Below are 26,165 nucleotides of genomic sequence, written 5' to 3'. Positions count from 1 at the left end.
TTCTCCTTCTGGGACACCAATGACACATAAATTCTTGCTTTTTGTTTTGTCTTTAAGTTCCCGGAGATGTTGCTCATATTTTCCCAATCTTTTCTCTATTCTTTTGTGTGTAGGTTTTCAGGTGCCTTGTTCTCCAGTTCCTGAGTGTTTTCTTTTGCCTCTTGAGATCTGCTGTTGTATGTTTCCAGTGTGTCTTTCATCTCTTATGTTGTGCCTTTCATTTCCATAGATTCTGCCAGTTGGTTTTTTGAACTTTCAATTTCTACGTTATGTATGTCCTGTGTTTTCATTATGTGGTTCAGCTCGTTCGCCATATCTTCCCTAAACTTTTTGAATTGACTTATTATTAGTTGTTTCAATTCCTGCATCACAGTTGAAATGCAAGTTTGTTCCCCTGACTGGGCCATAACCTCATTTTTCTTGGTGTAGGTTGTAGTTTTCTGTTGTCTAGGCATGGTTTCCTTGGTTACCCCAATCAGGCCTCCCCAGACCAGAATGGGCTCAGGTCCCAGAAGGAAGAAATATTCAGTATCTGGTTTCCCTGAGGGTGTGTCTTAGAAAATTGATACACCCTCTGATGCCTCCAGTCACTGTGCTTTTCTGCCCAGCAGGTGGCGCCTGTTAGCCTATAATTCTTGACAGGTGTAAGGAGGTGTGGCTCTTCTTCCCCAAGTTCTGAATGAAAGGCAGATAGTAGAGCTGGGCCCCACCCTTTTCCTCTTAGAGAAGATAGACCCCCTAGGGGAGGTCATTAGCATTTCAATGGTTTCTCTCTGCCTGTGCTGTCTCCACCCCGGTCTGGGTCACAGAACTGGGAACTGAAAATGGCTGAGGCTTTCTCCACTGAGCCGAAAAAGGAACAGAGAGTCCCCTTCAGAGCTAGTCTGAAGCGACCCTCCTGCTCTCTAAGGTCAGTCGTCACCCAAAGCCTCTGTCTGCTTGTTGGGGATTCGTACCTTGTAGTGAGCAGTTCACACTCGCTAATTAATACCCCAGTTGGAGCTCAGCTGAGCTATATTCACTTGCTGGGAGAGAGCTTCTCTCTGGCACCAGAGGCTTTGTAGCTCAGGCTGTGGGGGGGGAGGGGTCCCCCGATCTGGAGCCGCAGTTTTTACTTACAGATTTTATGCTGTGATCTGGGGCATTCCTCCCAATTCAGGTTTGTGTATGATTAGTGGATGGTCACGTTTGTCCCCCTGCAGTTATTCTGGATTATTTACTAGTTGTTTCTGTTTTTTTTTCAGTTTTTCCAGGGGGACTACTTAGCTTCCACTCCTCTCTATGCCACCATCTTAGATCCCTGTAATAAGTTTTAAAACTGGGAAGTGTGAGTCCTTCAACCTCCTTCTTGTTTTTCAAGATGGCTATAGCTATTTGGTGCCCCTTACCCTTCCATATAAATTTTATAATTGACTTTTTCATTTCTGAAAAGAAGGTTGTTGGACTTTTGATTGGGATTGAATCTATAGATTGCATTGAATCTATAAATTGTTTGAGGAAGGATTGACATCTTAACAATATGTAGTCTTCCAATACATGAACATGAACTGTCCTTCCATTTATTTAGATCTTCTTTGATTTCTTTTAGCAATGTTTTGTAGTTTTCTGGATACAGGTTCTTTACAACCTTGGCTAGATTTATTCCTATATATTTGATTATTTTAGTTGCTATTATGAATGGAATTCTTGTTCTTGGTTTATTCTTCCCATTATTCACTGCTTTTTGTATAGAAACACTACTGATTTTTGGGTGTTGATCTTGTACCTTGCCACTTTTCTGAATTCATTTATTATCTCTAGGAGCTTTGTTGTGGATTTTTCAGGATTTTCTGTACATAGGATCTTTTCATCTGCAAATAGCGAAAGTTATACTTCTTCCTTTCAAATTTGGATGCCTTTTATTTCTTTTTCTTATCTAATTGCTCTGACAAGAATTTCCAGTACAGTGTAGAATAACAGTGGTGACAGTGTGCATCCTTGTCTTGTTACTGACAAAGCTTTCAGTCTTTCACAATAAAGTAGGATGTTAACTGTGGGCTTTTCATATATGCCCTTTATCATGTTGAGGAAGTTTACTTCTATTCCTTGTGTTCTAAGTGTTTCTACTAGGAAAGGGTGCTACACTTTGTCAAATGCATTTTCTGCATCAACTGAAATGATCATATGGTTTTGTTTCAGTTTGCTAAAGCTGCCAGAATGCAATATAGCAGAAATGAGTTGGCTTTTAAAATGGGGATTTATTAGCTTACAAATTTACAGTTCTAAGGCCATGAAAATGACCAAATTAAGGCATCAATAGGCTGATACCTTCTCTGAAGAAAGGCTGCTGGCATCTGGGACACCTCTGTCACATGGGAGGGCACATGGCCAGTATCTGCTGGTCCTTCTCTCCCAGGTTTTGTTGCTTTCAACTTCTGGCTTCAGTGGCTTCCTCTCTCAGCTTCTGTGGGTGTGTCCTTGTCTCTCAGCTTCTCTGAGCTCTCTGGGCTTTTTTGTGTGTGTCCTTGATCCTCTTATAAAGGACTCCAGTAAGGGGATTAAGACCTACCTTGAATGGGGTGGATCACATCTCAATTGAAATAACGTAGTCAAAAGGTCCCCCCACACAATAAGTCTGTACCCACAGGAATAGATTAAAAGAACATAGCCTTTTCTGGGGGTACATAACAGCTTCAAAGCACCACAGGCTTTTTTCCTTCATTCTGTTAATGTGGTGTATTACATTAATTGATTTTCTTTAATGAGATATTGGTCTGCAGTTTTTTTTCCTTGTGATACTTCTATCTGGCTTCGGTATGAGGGTGATGTTGGCCTTGTAGAATGAGTTAGGGAGTGTTCCCTCCTCTTCAATTTTTTGGAAGCGTTTGAACAGAATTGGAATTAATGGCTTGGAATGTTTGGTAGAATTCCCCTGTGAAGCCATCTGGTCCTGGGCTTTTCTTTGTTGGGAGGTTTTGATTACTGATTCAATCTCTTTACTAGTGATTGGTTTGTTGAGATCTTCTATTTCTTCTTGAGTCAAAGTAAGTTGTTTGTGTGTTTCTAAGAATTTGTCTATTTCATCTAGGCTATCTAATATATTGGCACATAGATGTTCATAGTATCCTCTTACACTTCTTTTTATTTCAGTGGGGTTGGTAGTAATGTCCCGCTTTTCATTTCTGGTTTTCTTTGTTTTTATTCTTTTTTTTTCTTTGTTGTCTACCTAAAGGTTTGTCAATTTTATTGATATTTTCAAAGAACCAACTTCTGGTTTTGTTAATTCTTTTTTTGTTTGTTTGTTTTCTATTTCATTTATCTCTGCTCTAATCTTTTTCATTTCCTTCCTTCTGCTCCCTTTGGGTTTAATATGCTTGTCTTCTTCTATTTCTTCCAGTTTTGAGGTTAGGTCTCTGATTTGAAGTCTTTCCTTTTATTTATTTATTTATTTATTTATTTATTTATTTTTTAATTTTTATTAGAGAAGTTGTGGTTTACAGAAGAATCATGAGTAAAATACAGGATTCCCATACACCACCTCACCACCACCACTTACACTGGTGTGGAAAATTTGTTACAACTGATGATAACACTTTTTTTTTGTAATTCTACTATTTTTTAACAGCAGTTATTTTGTTACAATTGATAAAAGATTATTAAAGTAATACTATAACTTTTGTCCATAGTTTAGTAGGAGTATTTTTTCCTCATATTCCCGACTATTACTTTTTTTTTTTAATCATCATTTTATTGAGATATATTCACATACCACGCAGTCATACAAAACAAATCGTACTTTCAATTGTTTACAGTACCATTACATAGTTGTACATTCATCACCTAAATCAATCCCTGACACCTTCATTAGCACACACACAAAAATAACAAGAATAATAATTAGAGTGAAAAAGAGCAATTGAAGTAAAAAAGAACACTGGGTACCTTTGTCTGTTTGTTTCCTTCCCCTATTTTTCTACTCATCCATCCATAAACTAGACAAAGTGGAGTGTGGTCCTTATGGCTTTCCCACTCCCATCGTCACCCCTCATAAGTTACATTTTTATACAACTGTCTTCGAGATTCATGGGTTCTGGGTTGTAGTTTGATAGTTTCAGGTATCCACCACCAGCTACCCCAATTCTTTAGAACCTAAAAAGGGTTGTCTAAAGTGTGCGTAAGAGTGCCCACCAGAGTGACCTCTCGGCTCGTTTTGGAATCTCTGCCACTGAAGCTTATTTCATTTCCTTTCACATCCCCCTTTTGGTCAAGAAGATGTTCTCCGTCCCACGATGCCAGGTCTACATTCCTCCCCGGGAGTCATATTCTACGTTGCCAGGGAGATTCACTCCCCTGGGTGTCTGATCCCACGTAGGGGGGAGGGCAGTGATTTCACCTTTCAAGTTGGCTTAGCCAGAGAGAGAGGGCCACATCTGAGCAACAAAGAGGCATTCAGGAGGAGACTCTTAGGCACAAATATAGGGAGGCCTAGCCTCTCCTTTGCAGCAACTGTCTTCCCAAGGGTAAAACATATGGTAGAGGGCTCAACCCATCAAACCACCAGTCCCCTATGTCTGTGGTCATGTTAGCAACCATGGAGGTGGGGTAGGCGAATACCCCTGCATTCTCCACAGGCTCCTCAGGGGGCACTACATCTTTTTTTTTTTCCCTTGTTTTTCTTTCTTTTCTTTTTTTTTTTTTTAACTTTCCCTTCTTTTTTTTTTTTATCATCATTTTATTGAGATATATTCACATACCACGCAGTCATACAAAACAAATTGTACTTTCAATTGTTTACAGTACCATTACATAGTTGTACATTCATCACCTAAATCAATCCCTGACACCTTCATTAGCACACACACAAAAATAACAAGAATAATAATTAGAGTGAAAAAGAGCAATTGAAGTAAAAAAGAACACTGGGTACCTTTGTCTGTTTGTTTCCTTCCCCTACTTTTCTACACGTCCATCCATAAACTAGACAAAGTGGAGTTTGGTCCTTATGGCTTTCCCAATCCCATTGTCACCCCTCATAAGCTACATTTTTATACAACTGTCTTCGAGATTCATGGGTTCTGGGTTGTAGTTTGATAGTTTCAGGTATCCACCACCAGCTACCCCAATTCTTTAGAACCTAAAAAGGGTTGTCTAAAGCGTGCGTAAGAGTGCCCACCAGAGTGATCTCTCGGCTCGTTTTAGAATCTCTCTGCCACTGAAGCTTATTTCATTTCCTTTCACATCCCCCTTTTGGTCAAGAAGATGTTCTCCATCCCACGATGCCGGGTCTACATTCCTCCCCGGGAGTCATATTCCACGTTGCCAGGGAGATTCACTCCCCTGGGTGTCTGATCCCACGTAGGGGGGAGGGCAGTGATTTCACCTTTCAAGTTGGCTTAGCCAGAGAGAGAGGGCCACATCTGAGCAACAAAGAGGCATTCAGGAGGAGACTCTTAGGCACAAATATAGGGAGGCCTAGCCTCTCCTTTGCAGCAACCGTCTTCCCAAGGGTAAAACATATGGTAGAGGGCTCAACCCATCAAACCACCAGTCCCCTATGTCTGTGGTCATGTTAGCAACCATGGAGGTGGGGTAGGCGAATACCCCTGCATTCTCCACAGGCTCCTCAAGGGGGCACTACATCTTTTTTTTTTTTCCTTGTTTTTCTTTCTTTTCTTTTGTTTTTTTTTAACTTTCCCTTCTTTTTTTTTTTATCATCATTTTATTGAGATATATTCACATACCACGCAGTCATACAAAACAAATTGTACTTTCAATTGTTTACAGTACCATTACATAGTTGTACATTCATCACCTAAATCAATCCCTGACACCTTCATTAGCACACACACAAAAATAACAAGAATAATAATTAGAGTGAAAAAGAGCAATTGAAGTAAAAAAGAACACTGGGTACCTTTGTCTGTTTGTTTCCTTCCCCTACTTTTCTACACGTCCATCCATAAACTAGACAAAGTGGAGTTTGGTCCTTATGGCTTTCCCAATCCCATTGTCACCCCTCATAAGCTACATTTTTATACAACTGTCTTCGAGATTCATGGGTTCTGGGTTGTAGTTTGATAGTTTCAGGTATCCACCACCAGCTACCCCAATTCTTTAGAACCTAAAAAGGGTTGTCTAAAGCGTGCGTAAGAGTGCCCACCAGAGTGATCTCTCGGCTCGTTTTAGAATCTCTCTGCCACTGAAGCTTATTTCATTTCCTTTCACATCCCCCTTTTGGTCAAGAAGATGTTCTCCATCCCACGATGCCGGGTCTACATTCCTCCCCGGGAGTCATATTCCACGTTGCCAGGGAGATTCACTCCCCTGGGTGTCTGATCCCACGTAGAGGGGAGGGCAGTGATTTCACCTTTCAAGTTGGCTTAGCCAGAGAGAGAGGGCCACATCTGAGCAACAAAGAGGCATTCAGGAGGAGACTCTTAGGCACAAATATAGGGAGGCCTAGCCTCTCCTTTGCAGCAACCGTCTTCCCAAGGGTAAAACTTATGGTAGAGGGCTCAACCCATCAAACCACCAGTCCCCTATGTCTGTGGTCATGTTAGCAACCATGGAGGTGGGGTAGGCGAATACCCCTGCATTCTCCACAGGCTCCTCAAGGGGGCACTACAGCTTTTTTTTTTCCTTGTTTTTCTTTTTTTTTTTTTTTTTTTAACTTTCCCTTCTTTGTTAAATCAACTGTATGAAAAAAAAAGTTAAAAAGAAAACAAACATACAATAAAAGAACATTTCAAAGAGACCATAACAAGGGGGTAAGAAAAAGACAACTAACCTAAGATAACTGCTTAACTTCCAACATGTTCCTACTTTACCCCAAGAAAGTTACATAATATAGCAACATTTCTGTGAACTTGTTCCTACTATATCCATCAGAAATTAACAGACCATAGTCATTTCTGGGCATCCCCAGAACGTTAAATAGCTTATCTGTTCTTCTTGGATTATTGTTCCCCCTTCCTTAATTGCTCTCTACTGCTAGTTCCCCTACATTCTACATTATAAACCATTTGTTTTATATTTTTCAAAGTTCACATTAGTGGTAGCATATAATATTTCTCTTTTTGTGCCTGGCTTATTTCGCTCAGCATTATGTCTTCAAGGTTCATCCATGTTGTCATATGTTTCACAAGATCGTTCCTTCTTACTGCCGCGTAGTATTCCATCGTGTGTATATACCACATTTTATTTATCCACTCATCTGTTGAAGGACATTTGGGTTGTTTCCATCTTTTGGCAATTGTGAATAATGCTGCTATGAACATTGGCGTGCAGATATCTGTTCGTGTCACTGCTTTCCGATCTTCCGGGTATATACCGAGAAGTGCAATCGCTGGATCGAATGGTAGCTCTATCTCTAGTTTTCTAAGGAACTGCCAGACTGACTTCCAGAGTGGCTGAACCATTATACATTCCCACCAACAATGAATAAGAGTTCCAATTTCTCCACATCCCCTCCAGCATTTGTAGTTTCCTGTTTGTTTAATGGCAGCCATTCTAACCGGTGTTAGATGGTATCTCATTGTGGTCTTAATTTGCATCTCTCTAATAGCTAGTGAAGCTGAACATTTTTTCATGTGTTTCTTGGCCATTTGTATTTCCTCTTCAGAGAACTGTCTTTTCATATCTTTTGCCCATTTTATAATTGGGCTGTCTGTACTATTGTCATTGAGTTGTAGGATTTCTTTGTATATGCAAGATATCAGTCTTTTGTCAGATACATGGTTTCCAAAAATTTTTTCCCATTGAGTTGGCTGCCTCTTTACCTTTTTGAGAAATTCCTTTGAGGTGCAGAAACTTCTAAGCTTGAGGAGTTCCCATTGATCTATTTTCTCTTTTGTTGCTTGTGCTTTGGGTGTAAAGTCTAGGAAGTGGCCGCCTAATACAAGGTCTTGAAGATGTTTTCCTACATTATCTTCTAGGAGTTTTATGGTACTTTCTTTTATATTGAGATCTTTGGTCCATTTTGAGTTAATTTTTGTGTAGGGGGTGAGGTAGGGGTCCTCTTTCATTCTTTTGGATATGGATATCCAACTCTCCCAGCCCCATTTGTTGAAAAGACCATTATGGCTCAGTTCAGTGACTTTGGGGGCCTTATCAAAGATCAGTCGGCCATAGATCTGAGGGTCTATCTCCGAATTCTCAATTCGATTCCATTGATCTATATGTCTATCTTTGTGCCAGTACCATGCTGTTTTGTCAACTGTGGCTTTATAATAAGCTTCAAAGTCAGGGAGTGTAAGTCCTCCCACTTCGTTTTTCTTTTTTAGAGTGTCTTTAGCAATTCGAGGCATCTTCCCTTTCCAAATAAATTTGATAACTAGCTTTTCCAAGTCTGCAAAGTAGGTTGTTGGAATTTTGATTGGGATTGCATTGAATCTGTAGATGAGTTTGGGTAGAATTGACATCTTAATGACATTTAGCCTTCCTATCCATGAACATGGAATATTTTTCCATCTTTTAAGGTCCCCTTCTATTTCTTTTAGTAGAGTTATGTAGTTTTCTTTGTATAGGTCTTTTACATCTTTGGTTAAGTTTATTCCTAGGTACTTGATTTTTTTAGTTGCTATTGAAAATGGTATCTTTTTCTTGAGTGTCTCTTCAGTTTGTTCATTTCTAGCATATAGAAACATGACTGACTTATGTGCATTAATCTTGTATCCTGCTACTTTGCTAAATTTGTTTATTAGCTCTAGTAGCTGTATCGTCGATTTCTCAGGGTTTTCTAGATATAAGATCATATCATCTGCAAACAATGACAGTTTTACTTCTTCTTTTCCAATTTGGATGCCTTTTATTTCTTTGTCTTGCCGGATTGCCCTGGCTAGCACTTCCAGCACAATGTTGAATAACAGTGGTGACAGCGGGCATCCTTGTCTTGTTCCTGATCTTAGAGGGAAGGCTTTCAGTCTCTCACCATTGAGTACTATGCTGGCTGTGGGATTTTCATATATGCTCTTTATCATGTTGAGGAAGTTTCCTTCAATTCCTACCTTTTGAAGTGTTTTTATCAAAAAGGGATGTTGGATTTTGTCAAATGCTTTTTCAGCATCTATTGAGATGATCAATTGATTTTTCCCTTTTGACTTGTTAATGTGTTGTAATACATTGATTGTTTTTCTTATGTTGAACCATCCTTGCATGCCTGGAATGAACCCCACTTGGTCATGGTGTATGATTTTTTTAATGTGTCTTTGGATTCGATTTGCAAGTATTTTGTTGAGGATTTTTGCATCTATATTCATTAGGGAGATTGGCCGGTAGTTTTCCTTTTTTGTAGCATCTTTGCCTGGTTTTGGTATTAGATTGATGTTAGCTTCATAAAATGAGTTAGGTAGTGTTCCATTTTTTTCAATGTTTTGAAAGAGTTTGAGTAAGATTGGTGTCAGTTCTTTCTGGAAGGTTTGGTAGAATTCCCCTGTGAAGCCATCTGGCCCTGGGCATTTATTTGTGGGAAGATTTTTGATGACTGATTGGATCTCTTTGCTTGTGATGGGTTGGTTGAGGTCTTCTATTTCTTCTCTGGTCAGTCTAGGTTGTTCATATGTTTCCAGGAAATTGTCCATTTCTTCTACATTATCCAGTTTGTTGCCATACAATTGTTCATAATATCCTCTTATAATTTTTTTAATTTCTTCAGGATCTGCAGTTATGTCACCTTTTTCATTCATGATTTTGTTTATATGGGTCTTCTCTCTTTTTGATTTTGTCAGTCTAGCTAGGGGCTTGTCAATCTTGTTGATCTTCTCAAAGAACCAACTTTTGGTGATATTTATCCTCTCTATTGTTTTTTTGTTCTCTATGTCATTTATTTCTGCTTTAATCCTTGTTATTTCTTTTCTTCTACTTGGTTTAGGATTGGTTTGCTGTTCATTTTCTAGCTTCTTCAGTTGATCCATTAGTTCTTTGATTTTGGCTCTTTCTTCCTTTTTAATATATGCGTTTAGTGCTATAAATTTCCCCCTTAGCACTGCTTTTGCTGCATCCCATAGGTTTTGGTATGTTGTGTTCTCATTTTCATTCGTCTCTATATTTAGCAATTTCTCTTGCTATTTCTTCTTTAACCCACTGATTGTTTAGGAGTGTGTTGTTTAACCTCCAGGTATTTGTGAATTTTCTAAGTCTCTGATGGTTATTGACTTCTAATTGTATTCCATTGTGGTCAGAGAATGTGCTTTGAATAATTTCAATCTTTTTAAATTTATTGAGGCTTGTTTTATGTCCCAGCATATGATCTATTCTGGAGAAAGTTCCGTGAGCACTAGAAAAGTATGTGTATCCTGGTGATTTGGGATGTAATGTCCTGTATATGTCTGTTAAATCTAATTCATTTATCAGATTGTTTAGGTTTTCAATTTCCTTATTGGTCTTCTGTCTGGTTGATCTATCTATAGGAGAGAGTGATGTGTTGAAGTCTCCCACAATTATTGTGGAAACATCAATTGCTTCCTTTAGTTTTGCCAGTGTTTCTCTCATGTATTTTGTGGCACCTTGATTGGGTGCATAGACATTTACGATTGTTATTTCTTCTTGCTGAATTGCCCCTTTTATTAGTATGTAGTGGCCTTCTTTGTCTCTCAAAACATCCCTGCATTTGAAGTCTATTTTATCTGAGATTAATATTGCTACACCTGCTTTCTTTTGGCTGTGGCTTGCATGAAATATTTTTTTCCATCCTTTCACTTTCAGTTTCTTTGTGTCCCTGTGTCTAAGATGAGTCTCTTGTATGCAACATATTGATGGTTCATTTTTTTTGATCCATTCTGCGAATCTATATCTTTTAATTGGGGAGTTTAATCCATTTACATTCAACGTTATAACCGTGAAGGCATTTCTTGAATCGGCCATCTTATCCTTTGGTTTATGTTTGCCATATTTTTCCCTCTCTCTATTAATATCCTTTATTGTACCCATACCGAATCTCTTTAGTACTGAACCTTTCTCCAAGTCTCTCTGTCCTGTCTTTGTTTCTCTGTCTGTAGGGCTCCCTTAAGTATCTCCAGTAGGGCAGGTCTCTTGTTAGCAAATTCTCTCAGCATTTGTTTGTCTGTGGAAAATTTAAGCTCTCCCTCAAATTTGAAGGAGAGCTTTGCTGGATAAAGTATTCTTGGCTGGAAATTTTTCTCACTCAGAATTTTAAATATATCGTGCCACTGCCTTCTTGCCTCCATGGTGGCTGCTGAGTAGTCAGTACTTAGTCTTATGCTGTTTCCTTTGTATGTGGTGAATTGCTTTTCTCTTGCTGCTTTCAGAACTTGCTCCTTCTCTTCTGTGTTTGACAGTGTGATCAGTATATGTCTCGGAGTGGGTTTATTTGGATTTATTCTATTTGGAGTTCGCTGAGCATTTATGATTTGTGTATTTATGTTGTTTAGAAGATTTGGGAAGTTTTCCCCAACAATTTCTTTGAATACTCTTCCTAGACCTTTACCCTTTTCTTCCCCTTCTGGGACACCAATGAGTCTTATATTTGGACATTTCATATTATCTATCATATCCCTGAGGTCCATTTTGATTTTTTCAATTTTTTTCCCCATTCTTTCTTTTATGCTTTCATTTTCCATTCTGTCATCTTCCAGGTTACTGATTTGTTGTTCAACTTCCTCTAGTCTTGTACTATGAGTGTCCAGAATCTTTTTAATTTGGTCAGCAGTTTCTTTAATTTCCATAAGATCATCCATTTTTTTATTTAGTCTTGCAATGTCTTCTTTATGCTCTTCTAGGGTCTTCTTGATTTCCTTTATATCCCGTACTATGGTCTCATTGTTCATCTTTAGTTCTTTGAGTAGCTGCTCTAGGTGCTGTGTCTCTTCTGGTCTTTTGATTTGGGTGCTTGGGCTTGGGTTATCCATATCGTCTGTTTTTTTCATATGCTTTATAATTTTCTGTTGTTTTTAGCCTCGTGGCATTTGCTGAACTTGATAGGGTTCTTTTAGGGTTTGTAGACCTATTGAAGTCCTTATCTCTAATTTATCAGATCTACAGCTTCGTGGAGTACACTTTCTCTAACTAACCAGCAGGTGGAGTCCACGAGCCACCTGTCCTCCACAAGCCAGTTCTCCCCTGCTTAGCCTTTTTGGTGAGTGGGGGAGTGAGTCTTGTGGGGCCCAATTGGTGTACCAAGCTTGCGTGTGTAGTTGGTGTTGCCTGCCCTGTATGTGGGGCGTGTTTCTGGGCAGTCGGGGAGGGGGGGTGGCCCTAACAATCAAATCTCCCTGGTGATCCTAGAGTTTTAAAGCTGCTGCAATAGTCTAATCCTTCAGTTCAGTCCTGCCACAGTTTGTCTCTGCCACTGACCCACAAGTCCTTGTTATTGGCATATGGCTCCTGAGACTTGCAAGTGGGCCCCTCTTCCAGGCTGTGCACCCCGGGTCCTCTGTTGAGGGATGACTGTGCTATGTCACAGGTGAGTGCCGTCCCCCCAGGGCAGTTCTGGGCTGCTGGGCTGTGTAGGGAGGCTCCCAGTCTGCTCAAATGATGGCTGAATGGGGCTTTGTTAATTCACACTGCTCCACCTTCCCAACTCTGGGACAATCAGCTGAGGTTGCAGGGAAGGCTAATGTCCACGCCCAGTTTTGTGGTGTGTGCCTGTTATTTGAAGCACTTCTGTCACACTGGGTTGTCTGGGGCAGCTCTGGGCTATGGGGCTGGCGATGGGCAGGAGTGTTTCCTGTCCACCAGGATGGTGGCTGTGAGCGGACACCCCCCTTTTCTTGGGAAGTTGTGGTGTTTAGTGAATTTTCTCAGCCACTGGATTATTGCCTTTTGTCTCAGAGCTCTCTTAGTTCTGCTCTTGACTTGACGTGCCCAAATTGAAAGTCTTTGAAGCTTTCTGTATTGGGCTTCTTAGAGTAATTGTTTTAGAAAAAGAAAAAAGGATTAAAAAAAAAAAAAAAAAAAAAAGGGCCCTCCTCAGAGATCTAATGGGTTATTGAAATGCTAATAGACAAAGCAACCAGGGCCATTGAGGAAAGGTCCACAGGGCAGAGAGATCAGCTTTTCTTCGGGATTTGCATATGTGCCTCAAGGCCTGAGCTCCGCCCTTCCCCTTTCTGTGTTCACCAGAACTCCAAAAATCCTCTGCTTTTATTTTGGAGTTTTTCGTGTTGTTTTTTTTTTTCTATGCCTGTCTCCTCTCTGCTGGGCTGGCTGCTCTCAGATTCTCTGGTGTCTGGTCTCAGTCTATCTATGGTTGGAGTTTGGATCAGTAGAATGAGTTTCCGATAAGGGCTGCCACTGCAGTTCTCCCGTCTCCTTCCCGGAGCTGACAGCCCCTCCTCCCACGGGACTGAGCCTGGCAGGGAGGGGCGCGGGTCCCCTGGCCGCAAAAACTTACAGATTTCGCTGATCTCAGCAGTTCGACATTTTCATGAGTGTTGTATGAAGTATGCCCAAAGACAGATTGCTCTGTGGTGTCCAGTCCACGCAGTTCCTGGCTTTCTACCTACTTTCCTGGAGGAGTAACTAAAATATACAGCTCACCAGTCTGCCATCTTGCCCTGCCTCTCCATACATTTTGATAAGTTGTATTTTCACTTTCATTCACTTCAAAATATGGCCTAATTTTGCTTCTGATTTCCTCTTTAAGCCATTGTTTGTTGCGCTGGTTTAAATGTATTATGTACCCCATAAAAGGCTATGTTCTTTTAACCCAATCTTGTGGGGACAGACCTATTGTGGGTGGGAACTTTTGATTAGATTGTTTCCATGGAGAAGTGACCCTGTCCATTCAAGGTGAGTCTTAATTAGTTTACTGGATTACTTAAGAGAGCTCAGAGCTGACACAGACCAGATGCTTGGAGACACTTGGACAGAAACTCCCTGGGAGAAACAAGCACAGAAGCTATGAGAGAAGTTGAAAGAGACAGTTTGAAGAGAAGCTAAGATATGTAATCCAGAGTTTGCCCCTGGGAGAAGCTAAGACAGAAGCCCAGAGACATTTTTGAGAAAGCCATGGAAGCCAGAAGCTAAACCCAAGAGAGGACCAGGAGACTCTGGCCATGTGCCTTCCCATGTGACAGAGGAACCCCAGATGCCATCAGTCTTTCTTCAGAGAAGGTATTGTCCAGAATGCCTTAATTGGGTCATTTTCATGGACTTACAGCTGTAAATTTGTGAACTAATGAACCCCCATTGTAATAGCCTATCCATTTCTGACATACTGCATTTCGGCAGCTTTAGCAAACCAAAACAGTTGTTTAAGAATATGTTGTTTAATTTCCACATATTTGTGAATTTTCCATTCTCCCTCTGTTATTGATTTCTAGCTTCATTCCATTGTGGTTTGAGAATATACATTGCATGATTTCAATATTTTTAAATTTCTTGAGACTTCTTCTGTGACCTAAGATAAGGACTGTTCTGGAGAATGATACATGGGCACTTGAGAAGAATGTGTATTCTGTTTTTCTTGGGTGCAGGGTTCTATATATGTCTCTTGTGTCTAGTTGGTTTAGTGTATCATTCAAGTCCTGTACTTCTTTATTGAACTTCTGACAAGGTGTTCTATCCATTATTGAAAGTGGCACATTAAAGTTCCTACTATTAATGTAGAACTGTCAATTTCTCCCTTCAAATTTCAGTATTTGCTTCATATATTGGGGGCTCTGCTATTAGGTGCAGATTATATGTTTATAATTGTTACATCTTCCTGCTGAATTGTTCCCTTTATCAGTATATATCTACCATCTTTGTCCCTTGTAACTATTTTTTTTTACTTAAAGTGTATTCAATGTTAGTATAGCCACCCCAGCTCTCTTTTGATTACTACTTGCATGATCACTCTCAACTCAATTGTATCTTTGAATTTAAGGTAAGTCTCTTGCAGACAGTATATAGTTGGGTCATGCTTTTTCACCCATTCTGCCAATCTCTGCCTTTTGATTGGAGAGTTTAATCCATTTATATTTAAAGTCACTACTGATAATATAGAATGTTCTTCTGCCATTTTGCTATTTAGCTTTTGTAAGTCTTCTACCTTTTTTATTCCTCACTTCCATTAATACCTTTTATATTTATTTGCTTTTTGTGTTGTACCATATTGAGTGACTTCTCGTTTCTATCTAGATATATTTTTCATCTGTTTCCTTTGTTGTTACCATGGGGTTAAAATTTAACATCCTAAATGCATAACAATCATATTTGGTTTGATACCAACTGTGCCAGTTTGGATGTATTATGTCTCCCCAAATGCCATATTCTTTCATGCAATCTTGTGTGGGCAGACATATTTGTGTTGATTAGGTTGGATCCTACTCCTGTGTGCCAGTTTGGATGTATTATGTTCTCTAAAACTCCGTGTTCTTTGATGCAATCTTGTGTGGACAGATGTATTAGTGTTGATTAGATTGGACTTCTTTGATTGTTTCCATGGAGATGTGACTCAATCAGCTGTGAGTAAAACATTTTATTGGATAATTTCCATGGACGTGTTACCCTACCCATTCAGGGTGGGTGTTAATTGGGTCACTGGAGTCATATAAAGGAGTTCACAGAGAGAAGGACCTCAGAGCAACTGAGAGTGACATTTTAAAGAGGAGCTGCAGCTAAGAGAGGACAAAACACCACAAGAGCAACATTTTGGAGAATGCCATTTTGAAATGCAATCTGGGAGCAAGCGGACACCAGCCACGTGCCTTCAGAGCAAACAGAGGTTTTCTGGACACCAATGGCCATTCTTCAGTGAAGGTACCCTATTGTTGATGCCTTACCTTGGACACTTTATGGCCTTAAGACTGTATCTGTGTAACCAAATAAATCCCCTTTGTAAAAGCCAATCCATATCTGGTGTTTTGCAGTCTGGCAGCATTAGGAAACAGGAACAGATTTCAGTACCAGGAGTGAGTTGCTGCTGAGTTTACAAATACCAAACATGTTGGAATGCCTTTTTAAATGGATAAGGGGAAGATTCTGGAATAATGGTGAGGAGCTTGATAGAAAATGCCTAGACTGTTTTGAAGAGACTGTTGATAGAAATGTGGATTCTACAGATACTTCTGATGAGGCCTTGAGCAGAAATGATGAATGTGCCATTGCCAACTGGAAGAAAGGTGATCCTTGTTTTAAAGTGGCAGGGAATTTGGCAAAATTGTGTCCTTGTGCCAAATGGAGGCAGAATTTGAAAGCGACAAGATGGGATACTTAGCTGAGGAGATCTGCAGACTTTGTGTGGAGGATATAGCCTGGATTCTATTTGCAGCTTATAGTAAAATGTGACAGGACAGAGATAAGCTGAGAAGTGAACTCTTGGGTATGAAAAAAACAGAAACTGATAGTTTGGAAAATTCTGGGCTTCCAAAAAAGTGAGACCCCAGAAACTATAACCCCGTATGAGGATTTAAACAAACATGGAACCTGGCTGCCATTTCAGTGCAAGCCAGGATTGGAGATGGAGTTATCCAGAAAGGATTTGTGGAAAGTCCTATTGTATCTGAAGGTTTTGACCCCTGTAAACTGCATGCCAAGCCTACAGAATGTTTGCGAAATCTATATAAAGGGAACCACTGCTGGTCTGGACTGGAGGAGATGAAGAAGGAACAAATTGAAGGAAATATTTCTTCAAAGACAGAGCCATGGAGATTGAGGTCTGCAGTCAAGAGGTCTTGGGCAGGGAGAACGGAGTGGCCCACACTCGTGGAAAGGGTGAGTTTGCCCTGGAGGCAGAGGCTGGGCCTTCCACCTGGAAGTTCAGGAAGAGTGCTGCCACCCCAGGCCCCAAAGGGGGTGGAGCACATTCCCCAGGGATTGGGGAGAGCCTGGCCCCACCCCACTGTTCAGAGAAGGGAGAGCCTTTGCCCTGGAGAGGCAGAGTCCGGGTGGCACCCCTATGCTTGAGGAAGGTAGGGCCAAGAGGAAGGTGGTCTCCCCATGTGTGGATATGTTGGAGCACTCACCCCAGCATTTGGAGAGAAAAAGGCTGCCACAAAGGCCCTTGGAAAGGGTTGGACTCCTGCTCTCTCAAGGCTGGAGGATACAACATTGTTCTGTGAATGACTCTCACACTTTGAAATCTAATGTAGTTTGCCCTGCGGGTTTTATGAATTGTTTTGGTCCCTTAAACCCTGTTTTCCTTTCAGTTTCTCCTTATGGCAATGGGAACATTTATCTATGACTGTCCCTTCTTTGCATATCGGAAGCAGATAACTTGTTCTAAGTTTCACAGATCCACAGCCGGAGGGGAAGTTTGCTTTAGGACAAGACCATACATGTGGATGATTTTGATGGGATCTTGTACCTAACTATTGCTACTGAAATGATTTAAGTTTCTGTGATATTATGATGGGATGAATGTATTTTCTATATGAAAGATCATGTTATTTTGGGGTCCAGGGGGTGGAATGTGCCAGTTTAGATGTATAATGTCCCCCCAAATTCCATTTCTTTGATGCAGTCTTGTGTGGACAGATGTATTAGTGTTGATTAGATTGGACTTCTTTGATTGTTTCCATGGAGATGTGACTCAATCAGCTGTGAGTGAAACATTTGATTGGATAATTTCCATGGACGTGTTACCCCACCCATTCAGGGTGGGTGTTAATTGGGTCACTGGAGTTGTATAAAGGAGTTCACAGACAGAAGAGCCTCAGAGAACTGAGAGTGACATTTTAAAGAGGAGCTGCAACTAAGAGAGGACAAAACGCCCCAAGAGCAAAATTTTGGAGAAAGCCATTTTGAAATGCAACCTGGCAGTGGATGCCAGCCATGTGCCTTCAGAGCTAACAGAGGTTTTCCGGACACCAATGGCCATCCTCCAGTGAAGGTACCCTACTGTTGATGCCTTACCTTGGACACTTCATGGCCTTAAGACTGTAACTGTGAAACCAAATAAACCCCTTTGTAAAAGCCAATCCATTTCTGGTATTTTGCATTCTGGCAGCATTAGCAAACCTGAACACCAACTTAACCCAATGGCATGTATGTATACTTTTCCTTCTGACCCCCCACCATTTTTTGTACTTGTTTCCACTTATATCTTTGTTCATTGTATATCCAAAAACATAGATTTATCATTACTTTTTATACATTTGCATTTTAGCACCTGTACAAATTAAAGAAGTGGTGTTACATACCAAACAATATAATATACTAATATGGGCATTTATAATGACCCAAATGGTTACCTTTACCACAGTTCCTTATTTCTTTATGCTGCTTTGAACCAGTGTCTAGTGTCCTTTCTTTTCAGTCTGAAGAATTCCTTTTAGCATTGCTTGTAGGACAGGTTTAGTGGTGATGAACTCTTTCAGCTTTTGTTTATCTGAAAATGTCTTATCTCTTCCTCATTTTTGAGAGACTGGCCGGATATCCCATCAGGAAGGTCTGCCCATGGTGAATGCAATGTGCAGAGTTTTCCCTGTCTTTCTGTGCCTCTGTCTTGTCCTGGGCTTTTGCTTGTTAGTTGTTTTGGAGTTCCCCTGTTAATAGGAGTTTGGTTGTCTCCTGTTTCCCAGACAGACCTCTCTCTCCCTGGTGTTTGAAGCTGGCAGGCCTTTGTCCCCAACTGTGCTTCTATAGTTTTTCATACTCCTTTCCTTGTCTCAAGCTGCTTTTCCCTGGAGGGCAAATAATGGTTAGAGGGGTGCCTGGAGAGGACTTTCCCAAGTCATTCTTTCCAGGCAAAACAGGGCCAGGACCCCTCAAGGTAGGGCCCAGCCTGGCTCCAAAGTGCCCTAGGGAAGGACTCAGAAAGGGTGCCAAGAACTTCTCCAATGGCTCTCCAAAGCTGAGCTTTCCAGCCTGCCCAGCACGTGCAGCCCTTCAACTAACTATCCCCCGAAGCCCTGAGGAAGCGCCGCATCTTTAAATCTCCACTGCCTCTGCCCTTGTCAAAGGATGGTTGTAATAATGGCTGCTGCTGCCTTTATCTGGGCAGGTTGAAACATTAGCCGCCTTCAGAGCTGGGCCCCCAGCAATCCGAATTCGCTAATCAGAATCTGTGATCAGTGATCAGCTGTGCCCACCTTTGTTCTTTGGGAAGAGGATTTTTATGTTCCTTTCTGTTAACAGTGAGCTAGCCAGGGACTGTACCCCACAGCTGTCATGGGAGTGGTTAATGGGCACCAGAAGCCACATGTAGAGAGAGCAATTTACTGTTCCTTACCACAACTTCTCAGCCTCTTCCTCCTGCACTTCCCTGGGTGCTGTACAGTGTTCTTCTGGCCTCCAGAGTTTCTAAATAGTTGTTCCAGACAGTTCCTGCCTGTTTAATAGTTGTTTTGGAGGAAGGACTGAATCCTAGATCTCCCTACTCTGCCATCATCCCCGGAAGTCTCCCCACACACCTCCTTTTCCTCCTCCATTGAACATACTGCCCTCCACCCAGTGGCCTAAACCAGAAACCTGGTGCCATTTTTGCTTTCTTCTTTGTCTTCATGCCTGGCATCTAATCATCAAGGTCTATGGAGTCTACCTTCTAAACTTTTCTTCTACATCTCATCTTCATCCACACTTCCATCTTCTCTCACCTGGACGACTGCAACTGCTTCCTAATGGATCTTGCTGACTCCAGCTAGCCAGAGCGATTTTTCTGGAATGCATGTCTCATCATCTCACTCGCTATGGAGGAACCGTCAATGGTTTCCCATTGCCCTTAGCATAGTACGTCGCATGGCCTTCAAAGGGCTGCCATTCCCTGACCTCCATGGTGGGCTTGCAACCTAGATTGGTACAGTCAGAATGAATCTCTGTGTCTGAAATGTTTGATGGCTGAGGGAACCCACTTTCTCTTTGTCTGAGTATGGGTAAGAAAGCACACAGTCACTGTAACTGTGGGCAGCTATCTTTTAACTATCATGGAGGCTAACCTTAAGATGAAGGTAAAACCAAGGAACACAGAGTGGAGTGGTGGCAAGAGGTCCTTGGTGACAAGACTGAGGTGCTGGATTAAGCTAATCCTAGGGCCCACCTGCATCTGAACTTTTTAATTGCATGAGCCAATAAATTTTCTTAGTGTTTAAACTACTTTGAACTTTTATTACTTGTGACATAGTCTTACTAATATAAATTCCCTCCATGATTTGCTCTTTACTTACCTCTTCATTCTCCTTTCTCACATCACAATCTCTCCCTTGCAATCTATGCTTTCCTTACTGAACTTCTAGGAGTTTCTTGAATGTGTTGCACATCTTTAAAAAAAATTTTTTTTTTTAACCTTCAAGCCTATGTACATGCTGTTTGTCTCCTTACCCACCTCTCCACCCCCTGACAGCTCTGCCTAACCAGTTTTGCTCATTCTTAGGTATCAGTTCACATGTCCCCTCCTTCAAGAGGCCTTCCTTGACATCTAGACCAAACTCAGTGCCCTCACTCTGTGCTTTCATAGCAGCCTATACTTCCCTTGGAACATTTGTCTCTCTTTGCAGTGACTCCTTGCTTGTCTGTTATGCTGGACTATAAACTCCATGCGGGAGGAGTCATATTTCTCTTGTCCACCATTTCATCCCCATGCCTGGCACAGGATTTGGCACATGACAGGCATTTAATTTTTGTTGAATGGTTGATGACTGTGTTCAGAGCATCCCTAGGGCTTCTCCAACATCCAGTGAGTCAAAAGCCAAGGTTGAGACTGATTGAAAGATAGAGGAGTTGCTGACTTCCCTCTGACCACCTCCCTCTCACCCTTCCTTTGTCTGGCTTTGGCAGCAGAGTGGTAATCTGTTCCGGAAAGAGTGTGGTATTCCTGATTTGCTCTGTGAAAGATTTGGGCCCTAGGGAAACAGTTGTCTCTAAATGTCCTCAGTGTGTGTTCACAGCTTCTCCCTCTAAAAGTGGATGATTCCCCCACCTGAACTCCCACTAGGCTCTATTTTCTGCCCCTTTCTCACCCATCCAAAGCACACTCACACACTGGCAACATATCGAAACATACCCATCACCAACCTGACCCCAGGAGTTGTGCTCTGTTCCCATCACCTGGGCTCGTGGTGATATCGACTGTCACGGGATTATCGGTCCTTTCCCATGCCTGAGACACACTGTCTCACATTCATTTGACACGGTGCAATCAGTCCTCCACCTATATGGTATAACAAGTTTCCTGCCCAATGTAGAGTCTCATCCAGACTCCCGTTTTCTTCCATCCAACTCCTTATAGTTGACCCTCCCTTCTCTAGCCCAGCATTTCTCTTTCCTCAAAATTCTTAGAATGTCAGAGCTGGAAGGGACTCAAAACCCTGATAATCCCCTGGATCTCAGCATGGGGCCAGATTCCTAGGGGTCCACAATGGAAGGAACGGGGTCCAAAGATTCTATCTAAAATAGAAGAAAATTTTAGAAAACAAAAAATGTTGTTGTTTTTTTAATAACTTTTTTCTAGTTACAAAGTAATGCATGTCCAATGCAATAAAACTTGGGAAAGGCAAAAGAAAAGTTTAAGGGAATTTTAAGAATCACTGTATTTGTCCCATCCACCCTCTTTAATTTCAGTAACCCAGTGCCTGACACATAGATTAGGTGCTTAGTAAATATTTGTTGAATGAATTTCCTCTAACCCATCATCCAGAAGTAAAAACAATTAACTCTTCAATGTTTATCTTTCCAATCTTTTAAATATATAATTGTTTTGTGCAAAAATGGGATCATATTGTACATTTATAACCTACTTTTTTCTCTCAGCTTTATATATATATAAGTTCTCCCATATTGATAGCTTTTTACAATATTATTTTTAAAATGCTTACATTATTCAACCAAAAAGCTGTACCATAATTTTTTTAACTAATTGTCTACGTAGGCTGGATATTTAGGTGGCTCCCAGCTTTCCGTTATTGTAAACAACATTGTGCAAGACATCCTGGAACATACATTTTTGCCCATATCTCTTTCTTTAGGATGCATTCCTAAAAGCGGAATGCATAGGTCAAAGAGTATGCACAGTTTAAGGTTTCTGATACCTACTGACAAAATGGCACTGCTAATTTACCCTCCGGGGCTACTGCCAATTTTTCAAAAAGTGTAAGTAAGGAAAATGTGGTACAATTTATCCTAAGCTGGGCAGCACAGACTAATCAACTCAAAGCTTTTGCCTCTGGCCAAAATTACAGCAATTCCAAACTACCCTTGGTTACCCACGAAGCTAATTAGCTGCCAGGTTTTGATAAACCAAGAAAATGAGTTAGTAACTGAAAACCTACAAACTTTCGTTCAGGGGCCAAAAATATTTCAAACCTTGTGACCCATGGAGGTTCCTAGCAGTGAAAACACTGGGAACGACTGACACCCCAACCCACCCAGGGTCTGGCACGCTCAGAAGAGTGTGTACGCCTCTCCCCCTTCCCAGTTCTACAGATGGAGCTCAGAGTTCGTGCCAGTGCCTGCACTCCCCAGACTCCTGACTCGTGACTCCAACTTGATGCCCCTCACTGACGGATGCACCCTCCACCTGGAGTCGCACGTGCAGCGTCCGCCTGTCTTTGGAGCCGGGCAGAGGCCAAAAGCACCGGACGCCGTCCGCCAGGGGCCCGGGAATGCTCAGTCCTGCGCGCAGCCTCCCGGCGCCAGGGGGCGCGCACCCGGGTCCCTCCTTGCCCCGCCTCCGCGGCGCCGCCCCCGTAGCGGTTGGGATTTGAAAGTCCGGCGGGCTGCGGCGGAAGTGGTGGCCCCTTAGCCAGGCCATGGGGACCCCGGCCTCCAGCGCGCGGTGCCCCGTGCAAGAGCAGCGTGCCCGGTGGGAGCGGAAGCGCGCCTGCACTGCCCGGGAGCTGCTGGAGACCGAGCGGCGATACCAGGAACAACTGGGGCTGGTGGCCACGGTGCGGGCCCGGCACAGCCTGCCCGTGTGGGGAGGGGATCCCAGGGTGTGAGAGGGTCTCTGCGAGGTCGGTGACTCCGGGTATGGGCTATGGACTGTCCACATGCATGTTGGTAGCTGCGCCTCGGCCTTAGCCTCTTCTTCGTCCAGACTAACGAGCCGGTATTCTCTCCTTCCTCAGTACTTCTTGGGGATCCTGAAAGCCAAGGGGACCCTGCGTCCACCAGAGCGCCAGGCTCTGTTTGGCCCCTGGGAGCGCATCTACGACGCCAGTCAGTGAGTGGAAGGGGCTGGGAGACGGATGGAGGGAGAGCCCTGGTCTTTGGCAGTGCACTGAGCTCGGAGTCTGCCAGTTACCTCACCTGTGGCCTTGGCTGAGTGCTGTAGCCTGCCCCAGTTTCTCCATCTGTAGAATGGGATAATAGCACCAACTCACGGGCAGGGTTATGAGGATTAAAGGAGGTGGTGCTGAAGCAGTTCAACTGCCTTCATTGTCCTTGCCCTCTTAGGGAGCTGCTTCCCTACTTGGAAGAAGGACACTGGGGACAAGGGCTGGAGAGCTTCTGCTCCCACCTGGAGCTCTACACCCAATTTGCTGCCAATGCAGAGACGTCCCGGACCACCCTGCAGGTAATCTTGCTTGCCCATCCTATTTCCTTTTCACCTGGAGACCCAAACTTCATGCATTCCTGTTTGTATAGAGCCCTCTGGGTGTCCCACTCTGTGCTAAATTCTCTGTAGGGAGATCAGGTTTCTCTTAGGAGCACACAACTTACTGAAGGCTGGGAATGTGTGCACAGATGAATGCAATAAAAGGAGTGGCTTCCCTCCCTGCTGCCAATCCTTTCCCCCTTACTCTAGAGGCAGCTAAAGAAAAACAAACGTTTCCAGAGGTTCCTGCGGCTTCAGGAAGGACGGCCTGAGTTTGGGGGCCTTCAGCTCCAGGACCTGCTCCCCCTCCCTTTGCAGCGGCTCCAGCAGTGCGTGAACTCACCCTGACTAGAGCCACCCTCTCTCTTCTGAGTCTGTATGACTGCTGCCCACAGATTTGTGGGGGGCCATGGGGTCTATCCCAATTCCCTGCCTTTCCCATGGGCCATAGTGATCGTAAGAGCCTTTTGTAAGAGCAAATGTAAGCCCCATGGAATATGTCAGGCTCTTAGCTGCGGCACTGCAGCTACATTGAACCTACATTGGGGTGGGATGGGGTGGGGGGTGGCTGCACTAGGGGCCTGGCACAGAGTATCTGGGAGAATTTGTTGAGGTGAGGGGGCCAGCCTAGCTTAAAATTTCATCTCTGGGGATGAGGTAAGTAAAGGCTTATATAGTCAGGTTGTCTGCATCATCCTCCTTGGGCTGATTAACTTGGGATGTGGCCTCCCGAACTATTTGCCCTTGATTCTTTGGTGTTGGATGGAGGAGGGCTGTGTGCTGTGAGCTCAGGTTCTGAGACCCAGATAATGAAAGGGGATTACAACTGCCAGAAACAATCTTTCCTGGCCTTGCAACCAAAGTATGAACTGGGGGATCTGTGTGCCAGGCAAGGGGATCTTACTCAGCCCACTTTCCCTCATGGGCTTCAAACCATCCTATTTTAGGTATGAGAATCTTGTCGTTGCTCTGGCTGAAAACACAGGCCCCAACAGCCCTGACCACCAACAGCTTACACGTATGTTCCTGCTCCTCTGCAGCTCAAGCTCAAGGCTACCTCACCTCTACCTGCTTTCTAGTTCTGACCTCCGGTAATGGCTGCTGGTCTGTCCCTATCTTCCATTGACATGTATACAACGTCCCTGCGGGCCTGCATACGCTTCAGGAAGTTAAACCCTGACCCACTCTGGAATAGCCTGCCTTTCACTAGCACAGTTGTTATTCCAGGAGCTGCCCAGCTAGTAAGTGAGACTGCCCAGCGCGTCCACGCTATTGGTCAGGAACAGAAGAATAACCAGCATCTCCGGCGTGTCCAGGCTCTGCTCAGTGGACGCCAGGCAAAGGGGCTTACCTCAGGTGGTCCGCGTGCTTCCCCCTCAATCCTCAGCTGCCCCTTTCCTACTCACCCTCTTCCTCTGTAGAGCCAGCACACACACCCTACTCCTTCAGCCTCCCTCTCCTATTCCCATTGGTCATAGTCCTGAATCTGCACTCAAATAACAGCTCCCCCACCCCCCAGGGCGCTGGTTCCTCCGCCAGGGTTGGCTGCTGGTGGTGCCTCCTCGTGGGGAACCTCGGCCCCGCATGTTCTTCCTCTTCTCCGATGTGCTCCTGATGGCCAAGCCCCGATCCCCACTGCACCTGCTGCAGAGTGGCACTTTTGCCTGCCAGGCCCTCTACCCCTTGGCCCAGGGTCAACTCTGCAGGGTCTTTGGCCATTCAGGAGGCCCTTGTGGTGGACTGCTCAGCGTAAGTAATAGGAGGGGACCCTGAAGGTGAGGTTGGGAGAGGCCCAGAATATACCTCGAACCCTTATGGATCTGTTTATCTCATCGGGCCCCTTTTCATGGGAACTGAGCCATCAACATTGGGAAGAGGATAGCCAGGGCTGGGGACTTGTACATAGTTCTCATCTCATCCCTGAATTACCTCCATGAAAACAGCAAGGTCTTAGCTTTAGCCTGGATCTTTCTGACCCATGCATTAAGAGATGGTGTCTTCCTAGCTGTCCTTCCCCCACGAGAAGCTACTGCTTATGTCCACAGACCAAGAGGAGCTGTCACGCTGGTACCACAGCCTGACTTTGGCCATCAGGTAACTTGGCCGGGAAGTGCTGTGATGAGGCCCACAAGGCTCTCACTACCATGGTGGAAATGAGCAGTGCTGATCCTGTTTGAGGTCCTCTATGTGTCTGGGATCTCCCAGCCCCGTGGATGATTTTTGTCTGAATAGCATGCTTATGCCAGTGCCTGAACTGTCTTCCCTCCACAGCAGTCAGAAGGACTAGAGGAATTCTACAAATCCCAGAACCCAGGATACCTCAGGCTCAGGGTCAGAGCCATGAATACAAAGGAATCTTCTTCAGTACTAAACTAATCACAGAACCCTTCATGGATTGAGAAGGGGCATTTTGTGCTTGGTTGGAATCAAGGCCAGCTAGTCATTTAAGCAGCACTTCATCAGGAGACCAAAATCCCACTCAACTGAACTTCGGTTGAACCAGCTCCTCCAGCACAGATGAGGAGATTTGAGACTGATAAGCTTGCTGCTGTGTCTATGTCCACTTGCGTATCAGGATTGCTGCTTTTTACTTGTGGCTATTTTTATGTTGTATATAGTTTCTGGAATTTTTTTCCCACTGGATTTTAGTAAAGTTTTTTTGTTTTTGTTTTTGAAAGGCCTCTCCATTTTAGCTATGTTGTATGAGAAAAGGGATTTTTGTGCCCTGAAGGCTGGCATGATGGAGGCCTCAGGAATACAAGGAAAAGAAACTGGA

At 43.1% G+C, this 26,165-nt stretch overlaps 1 protein-coding gene across 4 annotated transcripts; it reads left to right on the top strand.

Moving 5' to 3' along the window:
- The first annotated feature begins 856 nt into the window (after nt 1–856).
- Nucleotides 857–26,066, top strand: ARHGEF39 (Rho guanine nucleotide exchange factor 39). 4 transcript variants are annotated; one of them, XM_037798032.1, is made up of 10 exons: nt 857–910; nt 22,268–22,739; nt 22,920–23,014; nt 23,248–23,368; nt 23,600–23,718; nt 24,337–24,407; nt 24,617–24,745; nt 24,909–25,138; nt 25,395–25,483; nt 25,661–26,066. In XM_037798032.1, exons 2-10 carry the CDS (start codon nt 22,602–22,604, stop codon nt 25,674–25,676), a joined length of 1,008 nt encoding a protein of 335 aa, XP_037653960.1. In that variant the 5' UTR covers nt 857–910; nt 22,268–22,601; the 3' UTR covers nt 25,677–26,066. The 4 variants fall into 4 exon arrangements, with proteins under 4 accessions (XP_037653960.1, XP_037653959.1, XP_037653961.1 ...); XM_037798031.1 differs by having other exon boundaries at nt 25,333–25,483; nt 25,661–25,793; XM_037798033.1 differs by lacking the exon at nt 25,395–25,483.
- The last annotated feature ends 99 nt before the right edge of the window (nt 26,067–26,165 follow it).

This window comes from Choloepus didactylus, chromosome 10 (genome assembly GCF_015220235.1).
Source record: "Choloepus didactylus isolate mChoDid1 chromosome 10, mChoDid1.pri, whole genome shotgun sequence".
Classification (NCBI taxonomy): Eukaryota; Metazoa; Chordata; class Mammalia; order Pilosa; family Megalonychidae; genus Choloepus; species Choloepus didactylus.
This window is presented reverse-complemented; position numbering and strand designations above follow the sequence as displayed.